The 23,098-nt window shown below is 42.4% G+C and overlaps 1 protein-coding gene across 1 annotated transcript in view; it reads left to right on the plus strand.

Annotated features, from left to right (window-relative positions):
• col4a5 (collagen, type IV, alpha 5 (Alport syndrome)) overlaps window positions 1–21,574 on the plus strand; it is a 54,468-nt gene extending 32,894 nt beyond the window's left edge. The window contains exons 14-49 of the mRNA XM_088346642.1: window positions 1,533–1,586; window positions 1,660–1,716; window positions 1,802–1,846; window positions 2,996–3,049; window positions 3,132–3,173; window positions 3,253–3,346; window positions 3,471–3,758; window positions 3,836–3,925; window positions 4,018–4,088; window positions 4,256–4,447; window positions 4,534–4,702; window positions 4,788–4,880; window positions 4,961–5,065; window positions 5,147–5,244; window positions 5,322–5,472; window positions 6,144–6,257; window positions 6,347–6,514; window positions 6,706–6,795; window positions 6,865–7,011; window positions 7,086–7,184; window positions 7,264–7,353; window positions 7,433–7,572; window positions 7,640–7,766; window positions 7,867–8,046; window positions 8,120–8,170; window positions 8,253–8,438; window positions 14,638–14,771; window positions 14,840–14,912; window positions 14,989–15,060; window positions 15,127–15,255; window positions 15,328–15,426; window positions 16,399–16,611; window positions 16,684–16,861; window positions 16,939–17,053; window positions 17,129–17,301; window positions 18,492–21,574. Of these exons, the coding sequence (XP_088202768.1) occupies window positions 1,533–1,586; window positions 1,660–1,716; window positions 1,802–1,846; window positions 2,996–3,049; window positions 3,132–3,173; window positions 3,253–3,346; window positions 3,471–3,758; window positions 3,836–3,925; window positions 4,018–4,088; window positions 4,256–4,447; window positions 4,534–4,702; window positions 4,788–4,880; window positions 4,961–5,065; window positions 5,147–5,244; window positions 5,322–5,472; window positions 6,144–6,257; window positions 6,347–6,514; window positions 6,706–6,795; window positions 6,865–7,011; window positions 7,086–7,184; window positions 7,264–7,353; window positions 7,433–7,572; window positions 7,640–7,766; window positions 7,867–8,046; window positions 8,120–8,170; window positions 8,253–8,438; window positions 14,638–14,771; window positions 14,840–14,912; window positions 14,989–15,060; window positions 15,127–15,255; window positions 15,328–15,426; window positions 16,399–16,611; window positions 16,684–16,861; window positions 16,939–17,053; window positions 17,129–17,301; window positions 18,492–18,573 (4,263 nt within the window). The 3' untranslated portion in view covers window positions 18,574–21,574. The remainder of the gene's footprint in view (window positions 1–1,532; window positions 1,587–1,659; window positions 1,717–1,801; window positions 1,847–2,995; window positions 3,050–3,131; window positions 3,174–3,252; window positions 3,347–3,470; window positions 3,759–3,835; window positions 3,926–4,017; window positions 4,089–4,255; window positions 4,448–4,533; window positions 4,703–4,787; window positions 4,881–4,960; window positions 5,066–5,146; window positions 5,245–5,321; window positions 5,473–6,143; window positions 6,258–6,346; window positions 6,515–6,705; window positions 6,796–6,864; window positions 7,012–7,085; window positions 7,185–7,263; window positions 7,354–7,432; window positions 7,573–7,639; window positions 7,767–7,866; window positions 8,047–8,119; window positions 8,171–8,252; window positions 8,439–14,637; window positions 14,772–14,839; window positions 14,913–14,988; window positions 15,061–15,126; window positions 15,256–15,327; window positions 15,427–16,398; window positions 16,612–16,683; window positions 16,862–16,938; window positions 17,054–17,128; window positions 17,302–18,491) is intronic.
• Window positions 21,575–23,098: the final 1,524 nt, after the last annotated feature.

The following is a 23,098-nucleotide window of genomic DNA, read 5'->3' on the forward strand; positions in this document are numbered from 1 at the left end:
GAAATTCGTAAAAGGAGAGTGATGAAGTGATCGACAGAAGTCTCAGAACGTGGATAAACAAATCTCATTTGCACTAGAAAACTAAGCTGGAACTGCATAAAGGAAATCAAGACATTTTTAATTGATTTGAAGCTTTCAGAGCTAGTAAATCCTAAAAATATTGCGTGGTTTACGTCGCCAGTTGAAGGCATATTAGTAAATATGCATTTTCTATGAAAGCTAAGAAAATGGAGGGGGAAAGAACAAGCAACTTTTGTATGTTCCTCTAGACTCTAGATCAGGGGTCGGGAACCTTTTTGACTCAAAGAGCCATAAAAGCAAAAAATATTAATTTTATTTTGGGAAAGAGCCACACCATATATTATGAGACAAATTTACTAAATTGCTAAACCCGCGCCCCAGACAAAAGCTTAGTCTTCAGCACATTTATTTTTGATGATTTGATAAAAATTATGAAAAGAGAATAATGCCAGAGCCCCTGTCCCAAATTCAACAAACAGACCACTTTAAACTTGTCTCTTTCTTGCAATGACTCAAGATCGGTTAAACTCCTTTTGACCCTTTTTTTCATACATATTGGTTTCAAAACCAGATGCAAGCAGTTATTTTGTAAAAACGTCACAACATTCTGAGAATAGGGAGCCTTATGTGCTTACCTTTGGCGAGAGATGGGAGGGAATGCTTGTACTTTTTGCATAGCTCCACCCATCCCTCCCACTCACCCAATCAAATGACTAAGTTCTCTTCCGGTGTTTTGGCGTATTTACAGTTCTGCGGATTCATCATAAAGTATCTGAACACTGAATACAGATTATATAGTGAACTTTTAAATAAAGGATTCTTTAGCGTTGTACAGCCAAAACGAGTTTTTTTTCCCCTTTTTTTGTGTGACACCTTGACTGTAAATTGTAGTGAAAAACGTGCCCTATATATACTGCGAAGTATATATATAATCTAGCTTTGGTTTGGCTTTACGTGTACCTGAATAGGATAGACAATCCCGGTTTTGAACAAGATGGAGAAATTTTGCATGCAATCGAATTGGTCTCTGAGCCACAGATACTCATAGAAAGAGCCATATATGGCTCGCGAGCCATAGGTTCCCGACCCCTGCTCTAGATGGTGCTCTTGGTTTAAACAAAAAGGCGAGTTCAATACATTTCCAATGCATCTTTAGACAAATGAGTGCCTTCTAGAGGACTTAATCAATATCACAAGTGCTTTATGAAGCTTGTCTATCACTGATTAGATTATAATAACAAAATCTGTTGATCGTTAGAAATGTGAAAGTTATATTCATACAAACTTTGTACAATATCTATTAACTATAGCTTCTTTGTTGTTGTTTTTTTAAGTGATAACATTGTTTAGGAAGCAATTTCAACCTCATAATGGCACTTAAATGCTTCCAGGAAATGAATTTTTAAATCTGAAATGTTCTATTCATTCTGAAATTAGATTTCCAACACTGGGCAGCTTTGTAATACAAATGGTTCTTACTCATGTACTCATCGGTGTTTTTACTTTGATAGGGTGATCCAGGATTTCCAGGCCCCCCGGGTGATCCCGGCTATCCAGGTCCACCTGTGAGTGTCTCTTCGTGAAGGCTTTTATATTGGTCGCTCAAAAGAACATTTCTGAACATTTTTTTTCCTGTAGGGTAGCGCTGGTGGACAGAAAGGAGAAAAAGGTGAACCAGGAGAAGCAGGCAAGCGGGTAGGTTTTTCAGCCGGAATTCACCTGGGCTGTAGGACACTCATAAGAAATATCCCTAATATTTTTTTTTCTTTTATGTAATCAGGGAAAACCAGGCAAAGATGGTGATCCTGGTCCGCCGGGCTTCCTTGTAAGTTCTGTCACATCTTATCCATACAGTTAAACCTTAAATCTGACTAAGACGAGACTTATGTGATTTAAAATAATTTAAACTGATGAAATTCCTTTCTGGGGGCACGGTGGCGCGTGCGCGGCACAGTTCTGAGGTCATGGGTTCAAATCCAGCTCCGGATTTCCTGTGCTGAGTTTGTATGTTCTCCTTGTGCTTGCGTGGGTTTCCTCCGGGCACTCCGGTTTCCTCCCGCATTCCAAAAACATGCATTTCAGGTGAATTGGCCAGTCCAAATTGTCCCTTGGTGTAATTGAGCGAGCGAGTTGTCTGTCCCTGTGTGCCCTGTGATTGGCTGGCAACCAGTTCAGGGTGTCCCCTCCCCACTGCCCGAAGATAGCTGGGATGGGCTCCAGCACCCCCGCGGCCCTACTGAGGATAAGCGGTGCAGATAATGGATGGATGGAAATTCCTTTCTTGGTTTTTATTTAAAGCCTTTGTGTATAATAGTTGACTACTAGATGGCACTGTTGTCTAATGTGCACAAAAAACTGCCACAGCAAGCAACAAGGCAGACAAACATAGCAGCGACTTAAGTAGGAAAGAAATACAAATTTCTCGAGCTATTTTTTTTATTTTTTTAAACATTGGTTCAATGGTTATTGTATTTTGCCTAGTATTCAAATCAATGTTTTGTTTTTAATCACTGAATAAAAGTTTGTGTACCACTAGGAGGCACTAGATATTACAAACTCTCCCTTTAGAGTATTACACGGCCAAAGGCACTTCCTCACTTGAAACTGCCATCTCTGGCCTAAAGTGCAACTGCAGCCTTGGTATCAATATTAAAAATAAATGAAAATCATGAAACAATCGGAATTTTAGACCTCAACATAGCTATGTTATCTTTGCTTGCTAAAAACAATCTAAAATTCAGTCTTAACCCTGAAGGTAAAACTTTCTCCACCATGACCCATTTTAAATCCTAATTCAGACATTGATTCGCTCTCTTTGTTGATTGATACAGGACATTATTTATCTCAAGAGATAGAATGCTATTTCAGTGAACCATGTAATGCAAATCAATAAATTGCCGGTTTAAATCCTACACATAAAACTCTTACGTCAAACTGATGACAGTTGAAAAGTTTCCAATTCCCTCACTCTTAGGGTCTAAAGGGAGAATCTGGCCTGCCAGGTCCCCCGGGTAGGGATGGAGAGAGAGTAAGTCCAAGAATTTAATTCTAGTTCCCAAAATAGCTTGTCTTGTCATGTTCTGGAAAATGAACACTATTTTTCTTGAAAGGGTACAAAAGGTGACCGAGGATTTCCAGGTCCTCCAGGGCTGGTACGTACTCGAGCTATCACAAAATAAATAAAACGCCTCTGTCATTTGGTTGTCCTGATTGTCTTTGCTCCACCAACAGGTTATTTCAGGGCCACAGGCTGGACAAGTGGGTTCTAAAGGAGAACCAGGATTCCCTGGTTCGCCGGGCAACAAAGGAGACAGAGGCCCAATAGGTCAGCGATTTACCAACTGACAATTTAGTTAAAGCTTGAACCAATGATCTAAGAATCCCCCAACCAGAATATAATCTCCCTTTGTCAATATTAATGGATTATGTCATTTTTTGACAACTTGTAGGTTTAACAGGACCTCCAGGAGCACCAGGTCTGCCGGGTGGTGGCAACGGGGGTTCACCTGGACAGCCAGGCTTTCCTGGAGAGAGGGGTCAAAAAGGAGACACCGGTACTCCAGGAGTTTCTCTCCCAGGTCCTCCAGGCCGCCCTGGAAGTCCAGGGCTGCAAGGTCAACCAGGGCCACCTGGACCTCCGGGCACATCCACTGGTGGACAAGACTGTATCCCCGGCAGCCCTGGACGTCCTGGTTTACCTGGAGATAGAGGTGTCCCAGGAGATTTGGGACTAAAAGGTGAGATGTTGTGAAGATGCTGCATTTTTTTTCACAGTCATGAAGACGAAATCCATCAAGATCTCCTTTGGTCTCAGGTGAAAAGGGTGACACGTGCGTCAACTGCTTTAGCGGCGGCACCGGCATCCCTGGACCACCAGGTCCTGCGGGACAACCTGGATTCCCAGGTAAAACGCCTGGTCAAATGAGTCACGGGAAATATGCAGGTCTGGTCAACGTCTGATTTTTTAAAAAAAGAAATTATGTCAAAACCCTTCAGGAAATCCTGGAGCTCCGGGTATCAAAGGAGAAGCAGGATTCCCTGGGAGACCTGGTGGAAGTGGGTCACCTGTGAGTAATCTTTTATGCATTTTTTTTAAAGTATTGCTGCTACATCATGACACCAATAGGAAATCAAACCTTGGATAGGAGCTTTGATTATTGATTTTTTTTTTTATTTGCAAGACCTCTCGCTCAGAAAAGATTTCAATGTATGGTAACTTGCCTTGTCTTTTTAGGGTCCGCCTGGTCCTCAAGGGCCACCAGGATATCCGGGAGAAAAGGGAGACCCAGGCGAAGCCATCACCGGAGGCGGTGCGAGGGGGGAAAAAGGTGACACTGGATTCCCTGGACCACCTGGTCTTCCAGGTTTAGATGGGCGACCCGGTCGGGATGGCCAGCCTGGTTCTCCTGGGCCCAAAGGAGCTCCTGTAGGTTCCCATTATACAGTCTTTTTGAGACTTGGACCACATATCCGTCAACCAACTACTGACATTTATCCTGTGGCTTCTGTCAGGGATCTCTACAAACCAGGGGAGAAAGAGGTTTCCCTGGTGAACCGGGTCCATCCGGGATCCCAGGAGACCGGGGCCCTCCAGGCCCCCCGGGCTTTGGCCCTTCTGGACCGGCTGGAGAAAAGGGTATTCAAGGTGTTTCCGGAAGGCCTGGAGCTCCTGGTATACCTGGTGAGAGAACATTTGGATCAAATTGGTCATTTTATGTTGTAATGATTCCAAAGTCTTGCAAATGGTTCCCTTCTGTTGTTTGAAGGAGCCAAAGGAGAGCCAGGCTTGACAGTGGCCGAAAAAGGCCAACCAGGACCCAGAGGTCTGGATGGTGAACCGGGACTTCCTGGTGCACCAGGTATGGTTTGTTATTGCTGTTACAACAAAAACACTGGATCCGTAACTCAATAATAATCCTACTGCTTTCCCTAATCTCAGGAAACCCAGGTCAGCCTGGTCAGCCCGGTTTTCCCGGATCACCAGGAGCCAAAGGTGATCCTGGACTTCCGGGTATCGGACTCCCCGGACCTCCTGGTACTAAAGGTAAAACTAACCTTTTTTCGGTTCAAATTTGGTCTTTGTAGCCTGGCAAACTAACACCCATGAATTTATTTTGCCTTCAAGGATTTCCCGGTATCCCTGGCCAACCAGGATCTCCAGGAGGAGGGGGAAGACCAGGAATAGATGGCCTTCCGGGTCAACCTGGATTTCCCGGGGCAAAGGTATGTATTTTTTTAGCATAACTTAGAAGGATCAATTTGAGAGTATCATTTCCAAGATGTGTTTACTTCTGTGACAGGGCGAACCTGGCTTTGGACTACCAGGTCCACCTGGTATTCCAGGCGTACCTGGAGTTAAGGGTGCAATCGGGCCTAAAGGAGATCCCGGGTTTCCTGGTACCCCTGGTACACCAGGGCGATCTGGTTTTGATGGCGGACCAGGATCTAAAGGTATTGGTTACTGTCTAACTCAGTGGTTCCCAAAGTGGGTGTTGTAAAGATTGGGGGGGGGGGGCAGTGAGGAAGAAGGGGGCATTATGGGGGCGGCAGTCCAATGTCGAAGTCAGAAGTTTGAACGTTTGTGTAACGATTTGTGCACAACACGTGCAACAGGACGAGTCAGTGGACGACAGGGTCCGGTTTACCGCACGCCGCTCTGGCCCGGTCAAATTGCAGCATACCAATTATCAAGAAAGAAGTGTTTGTTTCCATATGTGTCTGTTGGGAGGAGAGAGGAGGCGCTAGGAATTCACTGGAGAGCAAAGGGGCACTAGCCTGCAAAAGTTTGGTAACCATTGGTCTAACTGTTTTTGTAAAATAAAAAAGAAATCGAGCTCTTGTCGAGGTTAGATCTTTGTTATCCTTCATGTGGTATGATTGAAGAAAAGTATTGTTAACCACTACTAAATGTCGCTATTGCTTTAAGTATGAGCGCCACTGCTTGTTTACAGAAGTCACCAGATTTTACTGTTATTCCGGGTTTGCTTCGCACTCTGTTCCCTTGAATCTAGTTAATTTGTCGGGCTTGGGCTGGGCCAGGCTTTAATACTCGTGGGCTGGATCAGGCTTGATTTTTTTAAGCCTGATCTCACCTCTAAGCTCATGCTGTGATATCTTTCCAGGTGAACCAGGAATATCGGGTCTCCCAGGAGCTAGAGGTCCACCAGGACCCCCGACGCCAGGCTCACGCGGGCCCCCTGGGGCACCTGGACTTCCAGGCCCACTGGGTCCACCAGGTAATGAACTGCTCCATAACATCCTGAAGAAGAGTTATCCTCACACACACTCGAAAAAACAAAGTCATCCAAAATAATTATTCTTGCAGGATTCCCTGGAGTGAATGGAGCAAAAGGAGATCCTGGCCCCCCAGGTTTAGATATTCCCGGTTTGCCAGGAGACAGAGGAAGTCCTGGTTTCCCCGGTACCCCAGGACCAATTGGTACTCCAGGACCTCCTGGAGGACCTGGACGGGATGGGTTTCCTGGGTTACCAGGTAAAGGCTCTGCTTTCTACTTTGGGTCCATTCAACTGCAGTTGGTTAACTACCTGAAAATTGTTTTTCCAGTTAGTTGATGATAATTAATAGATACAATATTTCATTCCTTGGAATGTTTGTGCCCTTGAGGGGGATTTGAGATTCTTGGTTATTTATTATTTATATTTGGATATTTTGTGTGGTTTTAGGTGCCAAAGGAGACATGGGCCCCATTGGCTCTCCTGGACCAGGTGGACTGCCTGGCGGTCCTGGTGGACCTGGTGGACCTGGTCAAAAAGGTATTCACCTGGAAGGATTCCATTAAATAAGTTTGTGTGCATTGAATAACGTATATTTTTTTAATAAAGGTGAGCCTGGATTCCCTGGAAGGGATGGGGTTCCAGGCGGTCCTGGAGTAAAAGGAGATAGAGGTGCCGTTGGCGAACCAGGGCCTCCCGGATACACCCCACCACCTTCACCAATAAAGGGCATAAAAGGAGAACCGGGATTACCAGGCATGGTTTTTCAAAAATCTCAAAATACAGCAGCAACCCATCTTTGAAAAAATCGTACTAATTTAATTGTACAGGAGCACCAGGTTTTCCGGGGCAAAAGGGTATCCCCGGTCTTACTGGTGACCCTGGACTTCCAGGATCAGACGGACGACCCGGACTTCCTGGACCATCAGGTTTTGTCTCCTGAACTAAAGTACAGGCTCCCACTTTTCTCACATCCAAGAAAATAGTATGCATTTATTTTGTGCACAGGACCAAAGGGAGATCCAGGCATTCCAGGAGGGCCTGGTGTCCCTGGAACTCCTGGACCAAAAGGCAGCATGGGAGAAATGGGATTTCCAGGTTGAGATTGAAGGCCTTTTCAATATTGCCACTGAAAGACTACAAAGCAGTTAGTCAAATGTGAGCATTGATTTTACAGGACCAGGAGGGCAGAAGGGTTTGCCTGGCCAGTCAGGTATACCCGGATCTCCTGGACAGCCTGGAGCACCTGGTTTCCCAGGATCTAAAGGTGAACCCGGTTCTGCTGGAGTTGGACCACCAGGACCATCTGGAATTAAGGTAGACTAGTTGTGCCTCAAAGTGGCAGCTGAAATCCTGACTGAAGATCAACGGAAACCTCTTGTAGGGCGATCCAGGTCAGCCAGGTTTCCCTGGAAGCCCAGGCCTTAAAGGAACTCCAGGATTACCAGGTCTGCCGGGATTGCCTGGCGGACCAGGTGCCAAAGGCGATCAAGGTCCACCAGGATTCCAAGGTATTGAGGTTTATAATACTGCCTGTGGACATTCTATATTTACAATATGCAAATTTGACTCAAAATAATTGGAACGTAAATCTTTGACCGCCTTCGTCAGGATCTCCTGGTATTCCCGGTCCAAAGGGTCTAGATGGTGGGCCTGGTGGACCAGGTCTGAATGGAGCCCCTGGCCGACCAGGAGAGCCTGGCCGATCGGGGGCACCTGGATTCCCAGGGGATAAGGGGACCCCGGGTAGAGATGGGATCCCAGGGCCAGCTGGCATCAAAGGAGAGCCAGGTAAAAATTGTAACAGTTAAAATAAACCCGTGTAGTAAAAATTAAAGTAATACATCTGTTTTTCGCATCGCAGGACTTCCGGGCTATGGCGAACAAGGACCCCCTGGTATTCCAGGACTCCCAGGTTTATTGCAATTTAACGCACAACCATACACTCACAAATGGATGCGTGTGGAGTAAATCCCCTGAACCCCTTCTAATACAAGGTTCCAAGGGTGACTCTGGTCTTCCCGGTCCACCTGGCAGTCCTGGCTTCCCTGGTTCCAAAGGCGAGGGTGGCTTCCCAGGCCTTCCAGGCTCTCCAGGCCCTCTTGGCCCTCCTGGACCTGCAGGCCTAGCTCTTCAAGGTCCTAAAGGGTTACAAGGACCCCCTGGACCTCCAGGAAGAGCAGGTGAGAGATATCATAGGATTGGTAACCAGGAATTGCTGTCTGGTTTCTGGTAGGGATATTTGGTACAAAATTCCTGGCAAAGGCTTCACTCAATGAAATCAATTGAATGTTAAATGTTAATCCCAGTAAACCTGACGGCAACCTGAAGAACATCACCTCTTCATCATTGCCACGTTGAACACCTTTTTGTTTCATTTGCATGAAAACACTGAAATCACAATTCATCACCATCAGCACATCATGCCATTCAAGATGCATCTTAAAGCTGTCTTCAGATCAAAATTCTAATTCTAGCGTCCCCAGAACAGGGCATGATTGGATTGGACGCTTGCTAGTAGAGTGTGGACAATCAGTCCGAAAAACCACATTTGCCTGCAGCCTGACTACAGCCTATTTACTTCCGCACTCTGGATTGTACTGACTCTGAAATATGAGATTTGTAATCTGTTTGTCTTCATTTCTTGTATTTTGTGTCATTTTTGTTTGCTTCTTTTTTGTGTTTAATTGAGCTGAGCCAGAATCCCACCATCAACTGCTGCCTAAATAAGCTAAATTCAATTTGCGGGTAATCACCCGATTAGAAAAGGACTATTGGATTTCTGGAGAAAAAAAAAAGAATTTTAGAATAGGAAATTATTTACAGTGTAGTGTTTGGAGACTGACCGAAATTGTAAGTGCATCAGAACAATACTGCAATTACAATAGCAGCAACATATTTTCAAAGTAAGAGAGGAGAACTACGATTTGAATGTACAATTTTCTAGTTATAGGCAAGAAAAAATACATTATTCATTTTCGGGGAATACGGAGAGCAGGGAATTACAAACATCTGTTTTGGGGAGATCCAGAGAACAGGGAATTAGAATAATCTATTTTGGGGGAAATCTAAATAGAGCAAGGAACCACAATAAGTTATATTTTTTAATTAAAATTGCCTTTAATGTCATCGGTGACAACTCAGAGAACATTATTACGAGTTTAGACGTGGCACTCCCGAATGAACACAAAATAAAATACTTAAAAGAGGAAAAATAAGATAAAAAATAATGGGTATGAACTTTAAAGGTAGTAATTGGAGACTGGCCTAAGGAGACTGCCATGACTTTAGCAGCAACATATTTCCAAAATAAGAGCAGAGAACTACAATTTGAATGTACAATTTTCTATTTCTAGGCAAGAAAAAAATACATTATTCATTTTTGGGGAATACGGAGAGCAGGGTATTACAGACATCTGTTTTGGGGGGATCCAGAGAACAGGGAATTAGAATAATCTATTTTTCAGGAAACTGAAAAGAGCAATGAATTACAAAGAGTTTTATTTTTAAAATTGCCTTTAATGTCATCGGTTTAGACGTGGCACTCCAGAATAAACTTGAAATAAAATAATTAGAAGAGGGAAAATAAGATATAAGGTTATAAGGTTCCTGGATACTGGCCTAAGGAGTGCCACGACTTTAGCAGCAGACTTTCCAAAATAAAAGTCAAGAATCAAAAATATTAATTTACATTTTTATTATCTCGTGTGCTCACACTTTTCAGTTTGCCGGTGATTGGATACGGAAAAAACTTTTGCAGATCTCTAATCCCTCAAATTACACAGGGCAGTATTGATAAATTGACATTTTTTTGTGGGGTTTTTTTCTGGCTCAGCTTATTTTCGTCACCAATCCTCATCACGGATGCATGGATGTTGTCCGAAGGAAATTGTTCTTGAAATGATATGAAGGACTGACTTGGCCCCAAAGCTTTGGGGTGTTTTTATTTTATTTTTGTGCCGTGACATTTTACCTTCCGCCTCCTTTCTTCCCTGCAACGACGCTCGGTGCCGCCGGCCGCAGGTCCATCAGGTCAGATCGACGACCTCAGATTTTTTTGTGCACGTTCCTCCTCACAGTCACTTTAAGAGCTTGACTTCCACCTATTTGATCTGCCGGAGAGGAAGTTTGCCGATCAGTTTGATCCTTCCTAATGCCTTTCTTGTTTCACTTTTGATTGCACACTGATGGTAACAGTCATGCGTCCCGAACAAGTAAGCACCGTTTGGGTTTCTCCGTTCCGTGGGAAAACTGCACATTTACAGTCGTATGGAAAAAAGGTTTGGGCACCCCTGATCATATTGAAGATTTTCCTTTATACGTCATTGTTTTTGTTCTTTCGTCTCTGCTGATTTGAAGGGACGGTGTGTATTATTTAGCGCCCCATGGTGGTAAAAGAAAATCAAAAAAACAAAATTAATTGAAATGATAAGCAAAACATTATAAACTATCATGTAAACAAGCATTTTTTATAATAATATAATTGAGAAATTAGCATTTATTTGACATAAGATGACCCTCACCTAGAGGGAGCTGACATGATTGGCTGGCATCTTGCGGCCGAGGCTACACTCAAAACCTTTTTTTTTTTTTTAAATTGTTTTTTTTTTTCTTCTGCACATAATTTAAATTATTTCCTATTTCACACACACACACAAAAAGACAAAAATAGAACAATGTGGAAAAAAAAATGGTTCCAATGTAAAATCATTTTTGCTCATTTTAGGGATATTTGTTGTTATTTGTCCTTGTTTCTCTTTTCTTTCCAATTTTTACTTCTTTTTCTTTATTTCATTTCTTTTTTCCATTTTTTTCTTCCCTTTTCTTTTCTTTTTATTCATTTTTTATCTTTCACTTCATTTTTTCTTCCCCCTATCCTTTTTATTTTCCTTTATCTTTTCTTTCCCGTTTTGTTTTACATTTATACATTTATATAAACATTTATATATATTTCTATCTGTATCCCTTTTTCCCTCTTCTTTTCTGTCTTTCTTTCTTTGCAAAAAAACAAGGAAAAAAGTGAGGGAAAACAATTTTGTGTTTTGGTCACTTTGGGTATTCGTACTTTGTATTTTTCCTTGTGATTTCTAACATTCTTTTTTAGTTGCACAACACCATACAAATCTAGTAGTCAAATATGATCACTGTACCTTTAAGGTTTTTCTTGGAAGGCTACTTCGGGACTGAACTGGAACGGTGCCTTTGGGCTTTTGTCTCCTCACTTGTTTGTCACAGTGGAAACTGACAGTTGGAATCTCAGAGCCAGCTTTTTGTATGCCGCTGGACAAATGTGGCTCGCCATATATTTTTATTTGTCCTTCGAGACAATGCTGAGAAGCACAAGAGAAAGATGAATGTCATACAATAACTTTCAGTCTGTCCACTGGATGTCACCAAAGCCAAGCGCCACTTGCAAAGCACCCACCATAGCAGTATTTGCTGTTTAAGGCAATACAAATGCTAAAAAAAATAAAAATTGCACATGTTGATCCAAAAACTCATAAGTTATTAAGGAAAATCTTGAAAACGGTCAAGGGTGTCCAACATCTTCATATAACTGTTTGCGGTTTTCAAACAGTCACAAATGGCATGTAGTCTGTACTCCAATGTAATACACCAAGAATGTGATATGTGTTTGGGAATTTGAGCACAAAAACACAGTATGACTAACTCACATGATAAACTGAATCTGTGTTAGATGCAAATAATTGTATTTACTGTACAGTATTTATTTGTTTTATGTATTTTAGGGATGCACTTTAATTATTTTTGCCCCTGGTTACGCATATCGTTATGCTTCCCCAGACAGATGCCGAAATACTATACTTCTGTACTGTATGCAAGCATAACGGCCCGGGCTTTCTACTTGGGCGAGGTTTTTGGGGCCGCATGTTTATCGATTTTGTTGGTATTTATCAGGGGGGATTTGACATGAAACCCAGCTAAAACACTCCCAGAAGCTTAAAGTACAGCTGTGTACATTTTCACAAAAATCGCTTCAACCGTTTCGTAGCATACAAGCCACATACGAACCACACAAGCTTCACATACACGCATGAAAATCGGGATTTATAGATACGTCTGGATAAATGATTATAATTTCTTACATATTTCCCTTTAAAATACTTAACCAGTTTGCTCATTAGTTTCAATCTTGGTTTTCACAAAAAGAAGATATTAAATAAGAATTTATTACTCATTTTATGGATTTAAAAATTATATATTTTATTAAAAAATAAGTATGAAATATAGCAAAATTTAAAATAATCTATTCTTAAAAAATATTATGTCAATGTGGTAAACATTTATTTTCTGCAGTTAAAGGATACAAACTCCACCAAACTCATTCTTATTATTGTGTGTTCTTTTTTTTTTTTTTACCTAATATCTCTTCAAAAACCTTGTACAGCGCCAATTAAAACATCTCAAAAAAAGATTAGTTTCCAATTTTTCCAAATATTTTATTTTGTTTTTAATCATGACGCCTTTTATTTTTTGGGGCTGTTAGCTGTTCTGGAGGAGGCACGGCGGCTGAGTGGTTAGCACGTCTGTGGCACAGTTCTGAGGTCATGAGGACGAATCCTCCTGTGCGGAGTTTGCATGTTCTCCCCGTGCTTGTGTGGGTTTCCTCCAGGCAATCTGGTTTCCTCCCACATTCCAAAAACATGCATTTCAGGTTAACTGGCCGGTCCGAATTGTCCCTAGGTGTGATTGAGCGAGTGAGTTGTCTGTCTCTGTGTGCCCTGCGATTGGCTGGCAACCAGTTCAAGGTGTCCCCTGCCCACTGCCTCAAGATAACTGGCCCCATGACCCTACTGAGGATAAGCGTTGCAGATAATGGATGGATGGAGCTGTTTCTGAAATATTGATCCGATAATTATTGTGCATCCCAGATTTATTTAAATGATTACGGGATTATTGTATGGAAGCCCAATAGTGTCAAATAGGAACGAAAGAAAATAAACAACATTTTGAAATGTAAAAAGAAAAAAAAAAAGATAAATTACAGGCAATTGTTTAATACTCATTTCTACAATAGGGTTTTAATATGCACTATTTTTCATGGTATAAAAATATGTTTTTATCTTGGTCAGTTTTTTAATTTCCACCATGGCTTTTTTATTTCGTGTAGTTTCGATTTTGCCTTAATTGTCACTCTTGGACTTCCATAGATTTGTGCCTCCAAATCTCAACTCTTGAACTCACTAACATTACTTGTAATGGAGCATGATACACACTAGAAAAGAACAGACACTTTTTGCCTGATCATGTGACCTCGAAAAGACAACACAGGTTGGATTGTGGGAATTGGAGGCCTAAGAAAAATGATCTGATTTGTATGTTGACTGTAATTCTTCTCTGCAATTTATTTTTGTTCTAAACCTCTTGTCCTTTTTTTTTGTTTTGCTTCAACCTTCAACCGCTTTTCCCGGGAATTCTGGGAAACCTAGGTCCTGCAGGTTAGATGCTTTTGATGATTTGGGGAGAACCGACGTTGAAAGCAAGTCTGGAATGTGCTAATGCTGCCTTTTTACGCGTCAAATGAATGTTATGAATGACAATTAATCTTTCATTTTAATAACAATTCTCAAGGAATGTCAAGTCACATTTGTTTGTACTATAATCCCTCGCTGATTTGCATTTCGTTCTTGTCAGCCTCATTGTATCGCAGCTTGAAAAGTATTCCTGGATCCATTCTCTCCAATGGTATTTTGCTGCGAGCGGGGGACATCAGAGCGCATTTTGGTCAGGCCCGGCGGCTCTTTTTTGTAGTTATTATGTTAATGCCTGCCTAAAATGAACTGCACTCGTGCGGCCTCGATCCATTATCTCCAATCCTATATTGCTGCAAGTCGGACGGGGAAACAGTCACTTTTGTCGGGTTTGTTGTGGTCAAAATACATTATTCCCAGGTGACTATCGCAGAGAGCGGGGGGTGGCTGCATAGTGTATTTTTTTTTGTTGCAGATCAGGACGTTAAAGCGTGCCATTGTGGTACAATTAAAATGAATTGCACTGTTCTAGCTGTAATCCGTTATCCCCAGCTGACTATAACTGAGAGTAAGGTCTGAGACAGCAAATTTGTGTTGCGCATAAAAGGAACAGCACCCTTGCGAATGTGATCCATTATCCCCAGTCTACTACTACTACTGCTGCAAAAATGGCTGGCAGAGGGAACTACTCCACGGATTTTCACATATCGGGGGGGGGGGGGTGTTCTGGTCCCCATTAACTGTAGTAAACGAGGGATTACAGTGAAGCCCCTAATTACATAGGAGTCTGAAAGGGCTACTCACGGCTCACAGTCAAGATATTAAGAACATCCCCTGATCTCATATTGACGTATCACGGCATCTGACTCCTGGTTGTCTATCTATGAAGGTGTTCCCGGCTCACAAGGTCCTCGGGGCCCGCCAGGAAGCGGTGGCGTTAGGGGAGAGAAAGGTATCCCCGGTGCTTCTGGCCAGCCAGGATTCCCCGGACAGAAAGGAGACCCCGGCGTACCAGGATTCTCGGTACATAAGAAAGTCACGGAATTTTGAGGCGATTGCTTTATTTAACCGCTTGGGACTTTCCCCACCAGGGTCCACCCGGCTCTCCTGGTGTCCCTGGACCGAAGGGTGACATTGGTCTACCTGGCGTTCCTGGATTCCCAGGTGCTGTTGGTTCAACGAGACGATTTTTTCCCATTTAAAAAAAGAAATTCTTAAAAAGTGTGTATGTCATAATCAGGGCCAAAAGGCGATCCGGGACTGCCTGGCGGCGCTGGCCTTCCGGGCGATCCTGGAGATCTTGGGCCACCAGGTAAATATATTGAAATTTGATTTACACCAAGAAGCTAGACTCAACGAGCCTCAAATTTTGTAACAGGCCTTCCTGGCGACCCCGGTGTTCCTCCGCCTCCTATTGTGATTAAGGGAGTCCGAGGACCCCCTGGCCCCCTGGGCCAGCCGGGTGCTGGAGGACCTCCAGGAGGTCCTGGACGTGAAGGACTTCCAGGTAAGTTGAGACTTGATTTGTAGCCTCTTCCGATTCAAAAAGTTATTATAATTTTTTTCCTCCCTTGTTCAGGCCAGCCAGGTGACTCTGGAGATCCTGGTCCAGAAGGTCCGCCTGGCTTCAGCGGACCCCCTGGAAGAAAAGGAGACAACGGACCTGCTGGTCAACCGGGTGAGTTGAATACAACTGAAGTATTTTGTTGTTATGAGGAGAAAGAATTTGAAATTTTTGGTAAAGTTCCAGCATATCCTCAAGGGTGCAAATCTCTCAACAAGTGGGGTGCTAAATGATTAAAGAAAGATGATCCAATGAATTCAATAAGATTTAGTGGGAGAACCATTCAATATAGTACGAGAATGTTATTTTTTACCTTTTTGTGAAGGAACGTGACAATGTGCTATCATCTTTTATGATATCACAGTTCCTGAATCCCTTAACCCCCAGGGTTGTAGGGGCACCACTTCCTGTGGTGTGCTTGGGCAGGTACAGCCTGGCGGCCCCCTTTCCTCTCCAGGCTGTTTTTATGGGTCTGGGTTTGCTCCCCCACATAAAACAGATAGTAAAGGTTTCCATGGTTACCAGTAGCGGGAAAACCACCTGATCTGACTCAGATACAGCACCTTCACAATCTGGCCGCCGTTGTTTTTCGGTGTTAAGCGTCACCCTGTTCTTCAGAGACGAGCCGGATCTTGGCATTTATAGGCAGCGCCGCATGTGTGACTGTACAACCTTAGATCCTGAATTACTGGAGAAAAACTTTTGAGTTAGAAGTTTAGACAAGGACTTTTTTGTTCATAGTCACATCGTACCATACTCGGACCATCACATGGCTTTCATATAATCTTGAAAAAGTCTATTTCTCGTAATAATGTTAAGTCCTTTGCTTTTGTGACATATTAAAGGCTCAAAGGTGCTTTGCCTGGGAATGGACCTTGCGTTTTGTATATTGTTGTATTTTTATTCATATTTTTGTATTTTGTGTATGTATTTAAATTAATAAATAATTGGATGGATAATATCACTCCAAGAGATATTCCGTTTCAATCGGTTTTTGTTACACCGTTTATTTCCTTTGATTCCAGGTCAACATGGCTATTCCGCTCCTGGTTCTAAAATTTTTTTGTTAAACCCCTCTGATCCCAGGTCAACGTGGCTATCCCGGTCCTCCTGGTTCTGATGGTCCGCAGGGTCCTCCCGGTCTTCCAGGCTCTGGTTTGACAGCCCACGGCTTCCTGATCACGCGGCACAGCCAGATCCAGGAAATACCGCTCTGCCCGGTCGGAACCAACCTCATATACGACGGATACTCCCTGCTGTACGTGCAGGGCAACGAGAGGGCGCACGGGCAAGACCTCGGTAAAGAATCGGGAGCTCATATCTTTTAAAAGACATCCTGTGTTACCGGGCCGCCTCTGCCTTGTACCCCAGGAACGGCGGGCAGCTGTCTGCGCCGCTTCAGCACCATGCCCTTCATGTTCTGCAACATCAACAACGTCTGCAACTTTGCCTCCCGCAACGACTATTCCTACTGGTTGTCCACGCCGGAACCTATGCCCATGTCCATGGCCCCCATCACCGGCGAGAGCATTAAGCCTTTCATCAGCCGGTAGGAAACGAATGGCGGGAACACGACAGAAACTGGGAAAACCAAGCTCAGTTTGTGTATTTATTAAAACGCTCTAGATGCTCTGTGTGTGAGGCTCCTGCCATGGTGATCGCAGTCCACAGCCAAACCATCCAAATTCCCAACTGCCCTGCCAACTGGGAAGCTCTGTGGATCGGTTACTCCTTCATGATGGTGAGAATAAAGCTAAATTTTTCAGGCGAGTTTATCTTGAAACTTCAAGACTGACGTGTGTATCCTCGTCTTCAGCACACCAGCGCCGGCGCAGAAGGGTCCGGCCAGGCTCTGGCCTCCCCGGGCTCTTGTTTGGAGGAGTTCCGCAGCGCCCCCTTCATTGAGTGTCACGGTAGAGGAACATGCAACTATTACGGCAACTCCTACAGCTTCTGGTTGGCCACAGTGGACGAAGGCGAGATGTTCAGGTAAAATGGGGTCTTTTCAAGAGTGGCGGCAGGAAAAATTGGCTGGGTGGCCAAACTACATGTGTACGTATTTAACAAATAATATTTTCATATTTTCCGGGCTAAGGCGCACCTAAGAACCCCAATTTTTCCAGACTATAAGGCGTGATAAAATCCCCTACGTTTGCCTGAAATATGAAAGTGCACTATATAATCCGGTGTGCCTCATAGTCTGAAAAATAATGTACTCAAGCATTACCACACTTGTCAGATCCAAAGCTAAAGGAAAAACTGAACGATACCATTAAACAAAGAGAAGCCACTCACTGGCCTTGAGCATCACATGAATTTCAGTTACTGGTCTTTTTCTGTGGTAAGAAATGGCAATGTCCACATGCATTCGCAGGGCATTATCGCCATCTAATGTTAAAAAGCATCAATGAACCGCACTTATTTATTTCTTTTTTAGCCTAATTTTGAAAACGAGTCCACAACCTACGGGTCTTTTCTATACCATGAACCAGTATAATGTCTGACAATATTCCCGCAGCCCAACCCATTGATAACATCACTAATAGTAACATTAACAGTAGAAATAATAATAATAATAATAATAATAATGATAATAATCCAAACTTTACTCGACCACTAAGTATCTAGAATTGATGGCATATGTAAAGGCATTAAATTGTCATCATCACTCTATATTTTCCTCTTTGTACCACAATGAACAGCATTGTTTTGGCTGAACTCTTTCCCCTAATGCTCTAAGACTAGTCTGATGCTGAAATAAAACCTGTTTTATATTCCTTTGTCATCAACAATAACTGTAGCCTAGTGTTCAGTATTTAGTGCTCTCACCGCTGCAATCAAGGATCGATTCCTGTTGCATCCAATGGTCAGTGTTATCTGTTGACAGATCAATCATGGCTCAATTACAGTGATACACTAAGCAAAAACTAAGGAAAATTGGTATTCTTTCGGTGCAGCCAGGCACCATGCCATACCGTGTTGATCACATTTCCTATCACAGAAAGTGAATTGGGTTAGTTTGTTCGTTTGTTTCTTTAAATTAGACTCTCACCCTCCAATACAAATAAAGAGATGAATTAAGAAAATCACAGAAAGTGTAGCCATTATAATTGTGAACTTTCATGATTTAGCATTTTGGACTCAAATGCAGTACTCACCTCGTACGTCTTCCCTCACAGTAAGCCCCAGTCGGAGACGCTGAAGGCGGGCAACCTGCGGACACGCGTCAGTCGCTGCGTGGTCTGCATGAAGAGGACGTAACGGAGCTCGACCTCCCTGGCATCCCCGGCGCCGTTGCCATCCACGTCAGGCCGATCGGGGGCAGGTTATAGGTGGTGACGGTGGGGTGTGGTGGCAACTGGTGGAATTCCATCAGTGCATTGTCTTCAAATCCAAACATTGGTGCTACTGTGCAACACAGCTTAAGTGATAAAAAAATGATGTAGAGAAATATTTTGCTTTGTTTTTCCTAAGAAGTATGGAGAAGCGATCCTGCCATATGTAGAAATAAATGTATAAATACCTACAAATATATGTCGTGTAAATCGCGTAAGAAGTCTCGTGACGCCTAAATAAATGACATCAATGCAACGTATTCATTAATTTATGCATTTTGTCATTTATTTCGTGTATTCTGTCGTGTCTCTCCGCGTGTATTTTCTTCACAACTAAGTGTTCTTTAAATGAGGGGGTGGGTCAAATTGGCTGAACACCGGTCGACTGCAATCCTTTTCTTCCCTAAGCTAGCACCATGACTACCAGAAGGAGGGAAGCAAGGCATTAGTAGCCGATTTGTTCATCACTGATGAACCAATAGGTGAAAAGCTCAGGCAACTGGGCCGCCTCCTCGTTTGAAGAACATTTTGATGTGACAAAATGACAAAATCCATTAAAAATATATGAAAAAATAGTCAAGTCATGTTTATTTGTATAGCCCTTAATCACAGAGTCTCAACGGGCTGCACAGACCACAAATTATTGCAAACCACCGACAAGTATTACCCCAACCCCTGATCTAAAACCTTCTCGAGGGCAAGGAAAACTCAAAAACCTCAACATGAGGAAAATGAAGAAACCTTGAGAAGGGGCCGCACCTGAGGATGACCAGGCTGCAATGGATGTTGTAATAACAATACACAGATATCGTCAACAGGAAATATAGGTTATTCATAAGCTATAGAATAGAAGTGTGTTTTAAGCCTAGATTTAAACACTTCCACTGAGGGTGCAGATTGAATCTCAGGGGCAAAGCATTCCGCAACATCGGGGCCCGAATGGAGAACGCTTTCGAACCTGCAGTTCTCTTCTTGGCTCTCGGCATCACATGTAGACCAGCATTTTCAGAGCAAGGGCTCTGGATCGGAACGTAGGGGGAATTAAATCTGAAAGATATGAGGGAGTAAGTCCCTGCATGATTTTGTATAATACCAACAAAACCTTAAACTCATATCTTAAGTTAACAGGTAGCCAATGCAAGTTAGCTAAAATTGGGGTAATGTGAGCAAACTTTCTTGTCTTAGTTAAAAGCCTCACTGCAGCATCTTGTACAAGCTGCAGACTCCTGATTTTGGACTTCGGGAGACCAGAGAGTAGTGCCTTACAGAAATCGAGACGGGAGGTAACAAACGCGTGAATTATAATCTCCGCATTCGACTGAGACAGCATAGGGTGAATTTTAGCAATGTTGCGAAGATGGAAAAAAGCTATTCTAGTAATATTCTTAACTTGTCTTTGAAAGGACAAATTGGGGTCAAAAATAGCACCTACATTTTTGACAGTCACTCTGGGTGATATTAAATTTGTCAAAGTTCAGAGCCGTATTTGAGAACAAGTCACGGCATTTAGATGGACCAATAATAAACATTACGGTCTTTTTAGGGTTAAGACGCAACAGGTTGAGTGACATTTATTCTTTTGTCTCACTGAGGCAGGCCACCAAATTTCCAGTTTTGTGGGGCAGATTCCTCCATCAGAAGATATAGTTGAGTGACATCTGCGTAGCAATGAATACAAGACAAAATACGTGACAAAAAATACCAATATAAATGAAAGAAAAAAAGACAAAATGCATGAATAAATACATTCCATTGATGTAATTTATACTATAAGTATAATGAGATGTATTCATGTGTTCATATCTTTATATGTCATATATCTGTAGCATATTTATTCAGACATTTAGTCCTAGATATGGCAGGATCGCTCCTCCATAAAGAAGTACCTCAAAACAGGAAATATCCCCAACAATATGGTGCCATGATGAATGCATGCAAACATACATTCTCACCCCCCAATGCAAAGGATATGTCACTTTCAAACGTTTTCTACACTTCTTTCCTTTTCCTGTCGACGAGGAGGAGCCGGACGAAGCTCTCGGCGGTAACCTAACGGGCACTTTGACTTCAGGACATCCAAGATGCGAGATGCACTGACTAGGAGCTTTTTGCGACTTTGTTTTTTTTTTGACCACTTCTTCGTTCCTTCCTTGTTTTTCTACGTCCGTCGTGACGCGTGGTGGTTACTAACCGTGCTGCGAAACCGCCTGCTAACTTCCGCTACCTTTCCTTTGTAAGTAATAAAATGTGTATATTGTGTAAAACACTTTTTATTCTTAGCCTATTAGGTCTTAAAATTGGTAACAAGCATTTTTTTTTGCAGGTTTAGTTGGCTTACACACACTCGCGCAAACACACGTATATTGTACAAAGTAAGGCTTCTATGAATGAAAACAGTATTTTATATATATATATATATAATAAATATATATTTCTATGAAAAAAGAGGTTACTTGGCAGTGGGTGTTTTAAGGTCATGAATTTCACAAAAAAAAAACTACTGAGCACAGTCAAAGCCATTTTCTCAGCAACAAGTGTGTGTGACATTAAAATCACTTTTGTATTCAATTTGTAGGATGAATATTAATAAAGCTGAATAAAGGGGGTTTGTTTTGGAGATTGTTTAATGATTGGGGGAAAGGATTGGAATTCATTCTTGATGTTTTATGTTGCTTTTTCTGCTTGTTTTTAAATTCCAGGTCTTTCTGTAAAAAAAGAGCCTGAGGTATAGCCCCGAAAACTTTCAAAATTCACGCTCAATTCGAACAGTTTTTTTTAATATTCAGCAATTGTAGGAGGCTATATTTTCCTGTGACATCTTTTTTGCCCAAACTAGGGGACAATTCAGTTTTTTTTATTTTAATGTTTCTGTTATGCTATTCCGAAGTTGTTATAAGCGAAAGACTGAAATAAACACAATGACCAAAGTTTTGTGCTTTGAAATGATCATTTCCTTGGACAACAATACAGAATAGGTTGGCAAGGAGGCTGAGTGGTTATAGCATTCGCGGCACAGTTCTGACTTCATGTGATCAAATCCAGCTACTAACCTTCCTCGGCAAAGTTTGCATATTCACCACGTGCTTGCGTGGGTTTCTTTCTGGTCCTCCGGTTTCCTCCAACATTCCCCAAACATGCATGTAAGTTTAGTTGACCAGTCCAAATTGCTCCTGGTACCCCCACGACCCTACTAAAGATAGACGGTGCAGATAATAGATGGATGGACAATACAAAATGCAACATGAATCTGTTCTGAGATGAAGTTCAGACAATGAGATTGCTGCATGTCGGGGGATAGAAAGCAATGCTCATTTGCCATACTCACAAATACTCTCGTTTTATGCTTTAGACTACTGCTTATCTCCACTTAAAAACGCCTACCGATTTTTGTTGGCCATCTGACTGAAGAAAAATTCTGCAGTTTGGTCACAAAAAAAAAATCTTGACTGAAGACCAGTATTTTAGTCCACAGCTGGTTTATCTTGAAGTCTTTGTGCAAGAATAAACCACTCCAACAATCGCATTAGATTTCTGTTTTGGTAAAAGTTTGCCACTTCCAGTTTCGAATAATCACGTTTTTTGGATATATATATATATATACATATATATATATATATATATATATATATATATATATATATGGCAGCACGGCAGCACAGTGGTGAGCGCCTGTGTGGCACAGTTCTGAGGTCATGGGATCAAACCTTCCTGTCTGGAGTTTGCATGTTGTCCCCGTGCTTGTGTTGGTTTAGTCCAAGCACTCCAGTTTCCTCCCACATTCCAAAAACACACATTTCAGGCTAATTGGCCAGTTCAAATTGTCCCTAGGTGAGAATGAGCGAGTGAGATGTCCGTCTCTGTGTGCCCTGCGACTGTCTAGTAATAGGTTCACTGCCCGAGGATAGCTGGGGTCCAGCATGAATCTGTTCTCGTAGGTATAGAAATTATCAAGTAATTGAAGGCCCCCAAATCGAATTTTGCTTAGGGCCCCACAAAAGCTTGGGCCGGTGCTGCTTTGAGTATGTATATTACAGCTGCAAAGATGTTATCAATTAAGTATTTACCAAGGCTAAAAAAAAAAGTATGTCTAGGTCCAATTCCTATCCATCTGATCCGTCGTGAAGGGGAGCAAAGTGGCTCCTTTATGAAGGACCAATGAAATAAAACAACAACAAAAAGTGACGACTCCAGCCGAGACGGACTCCAATGGTTTGAATTCCAAAGCATTGTCTCAAATTGCTTGTTCATTCCCTGCAAAATCTCACGTAGGTCACCCTTTTGACATTAAAACGGCAATTTTTTTCTGAAAGGTGAGAGATTTTCATGCTTGAAAAATGAAACAGATTTTAAAACTTGCCATGATTCTCATGCCCACTTTGGCCTGTCAATAGCGATGGGTGATTTATACTACAACTGGGGGCTTTCACTACATACTGTTCATCTACCATTTC

Source organism: Urocampus carinirostris, chromosome 11, assembly GCF_059441175.1.
Source record: "Urocampus carinirostris isolate Australia breed hairy pipefish chromosome 11, RoL_Ucar_1.0, whole genome shotgun sequence".
Taxonomy (NCBI): Eukaryota; Metazoa; Chordata; class Actinopteri; order Syngnathiformes; family Syngnathidae; genus Urocampus; species Urocampus carinirostris.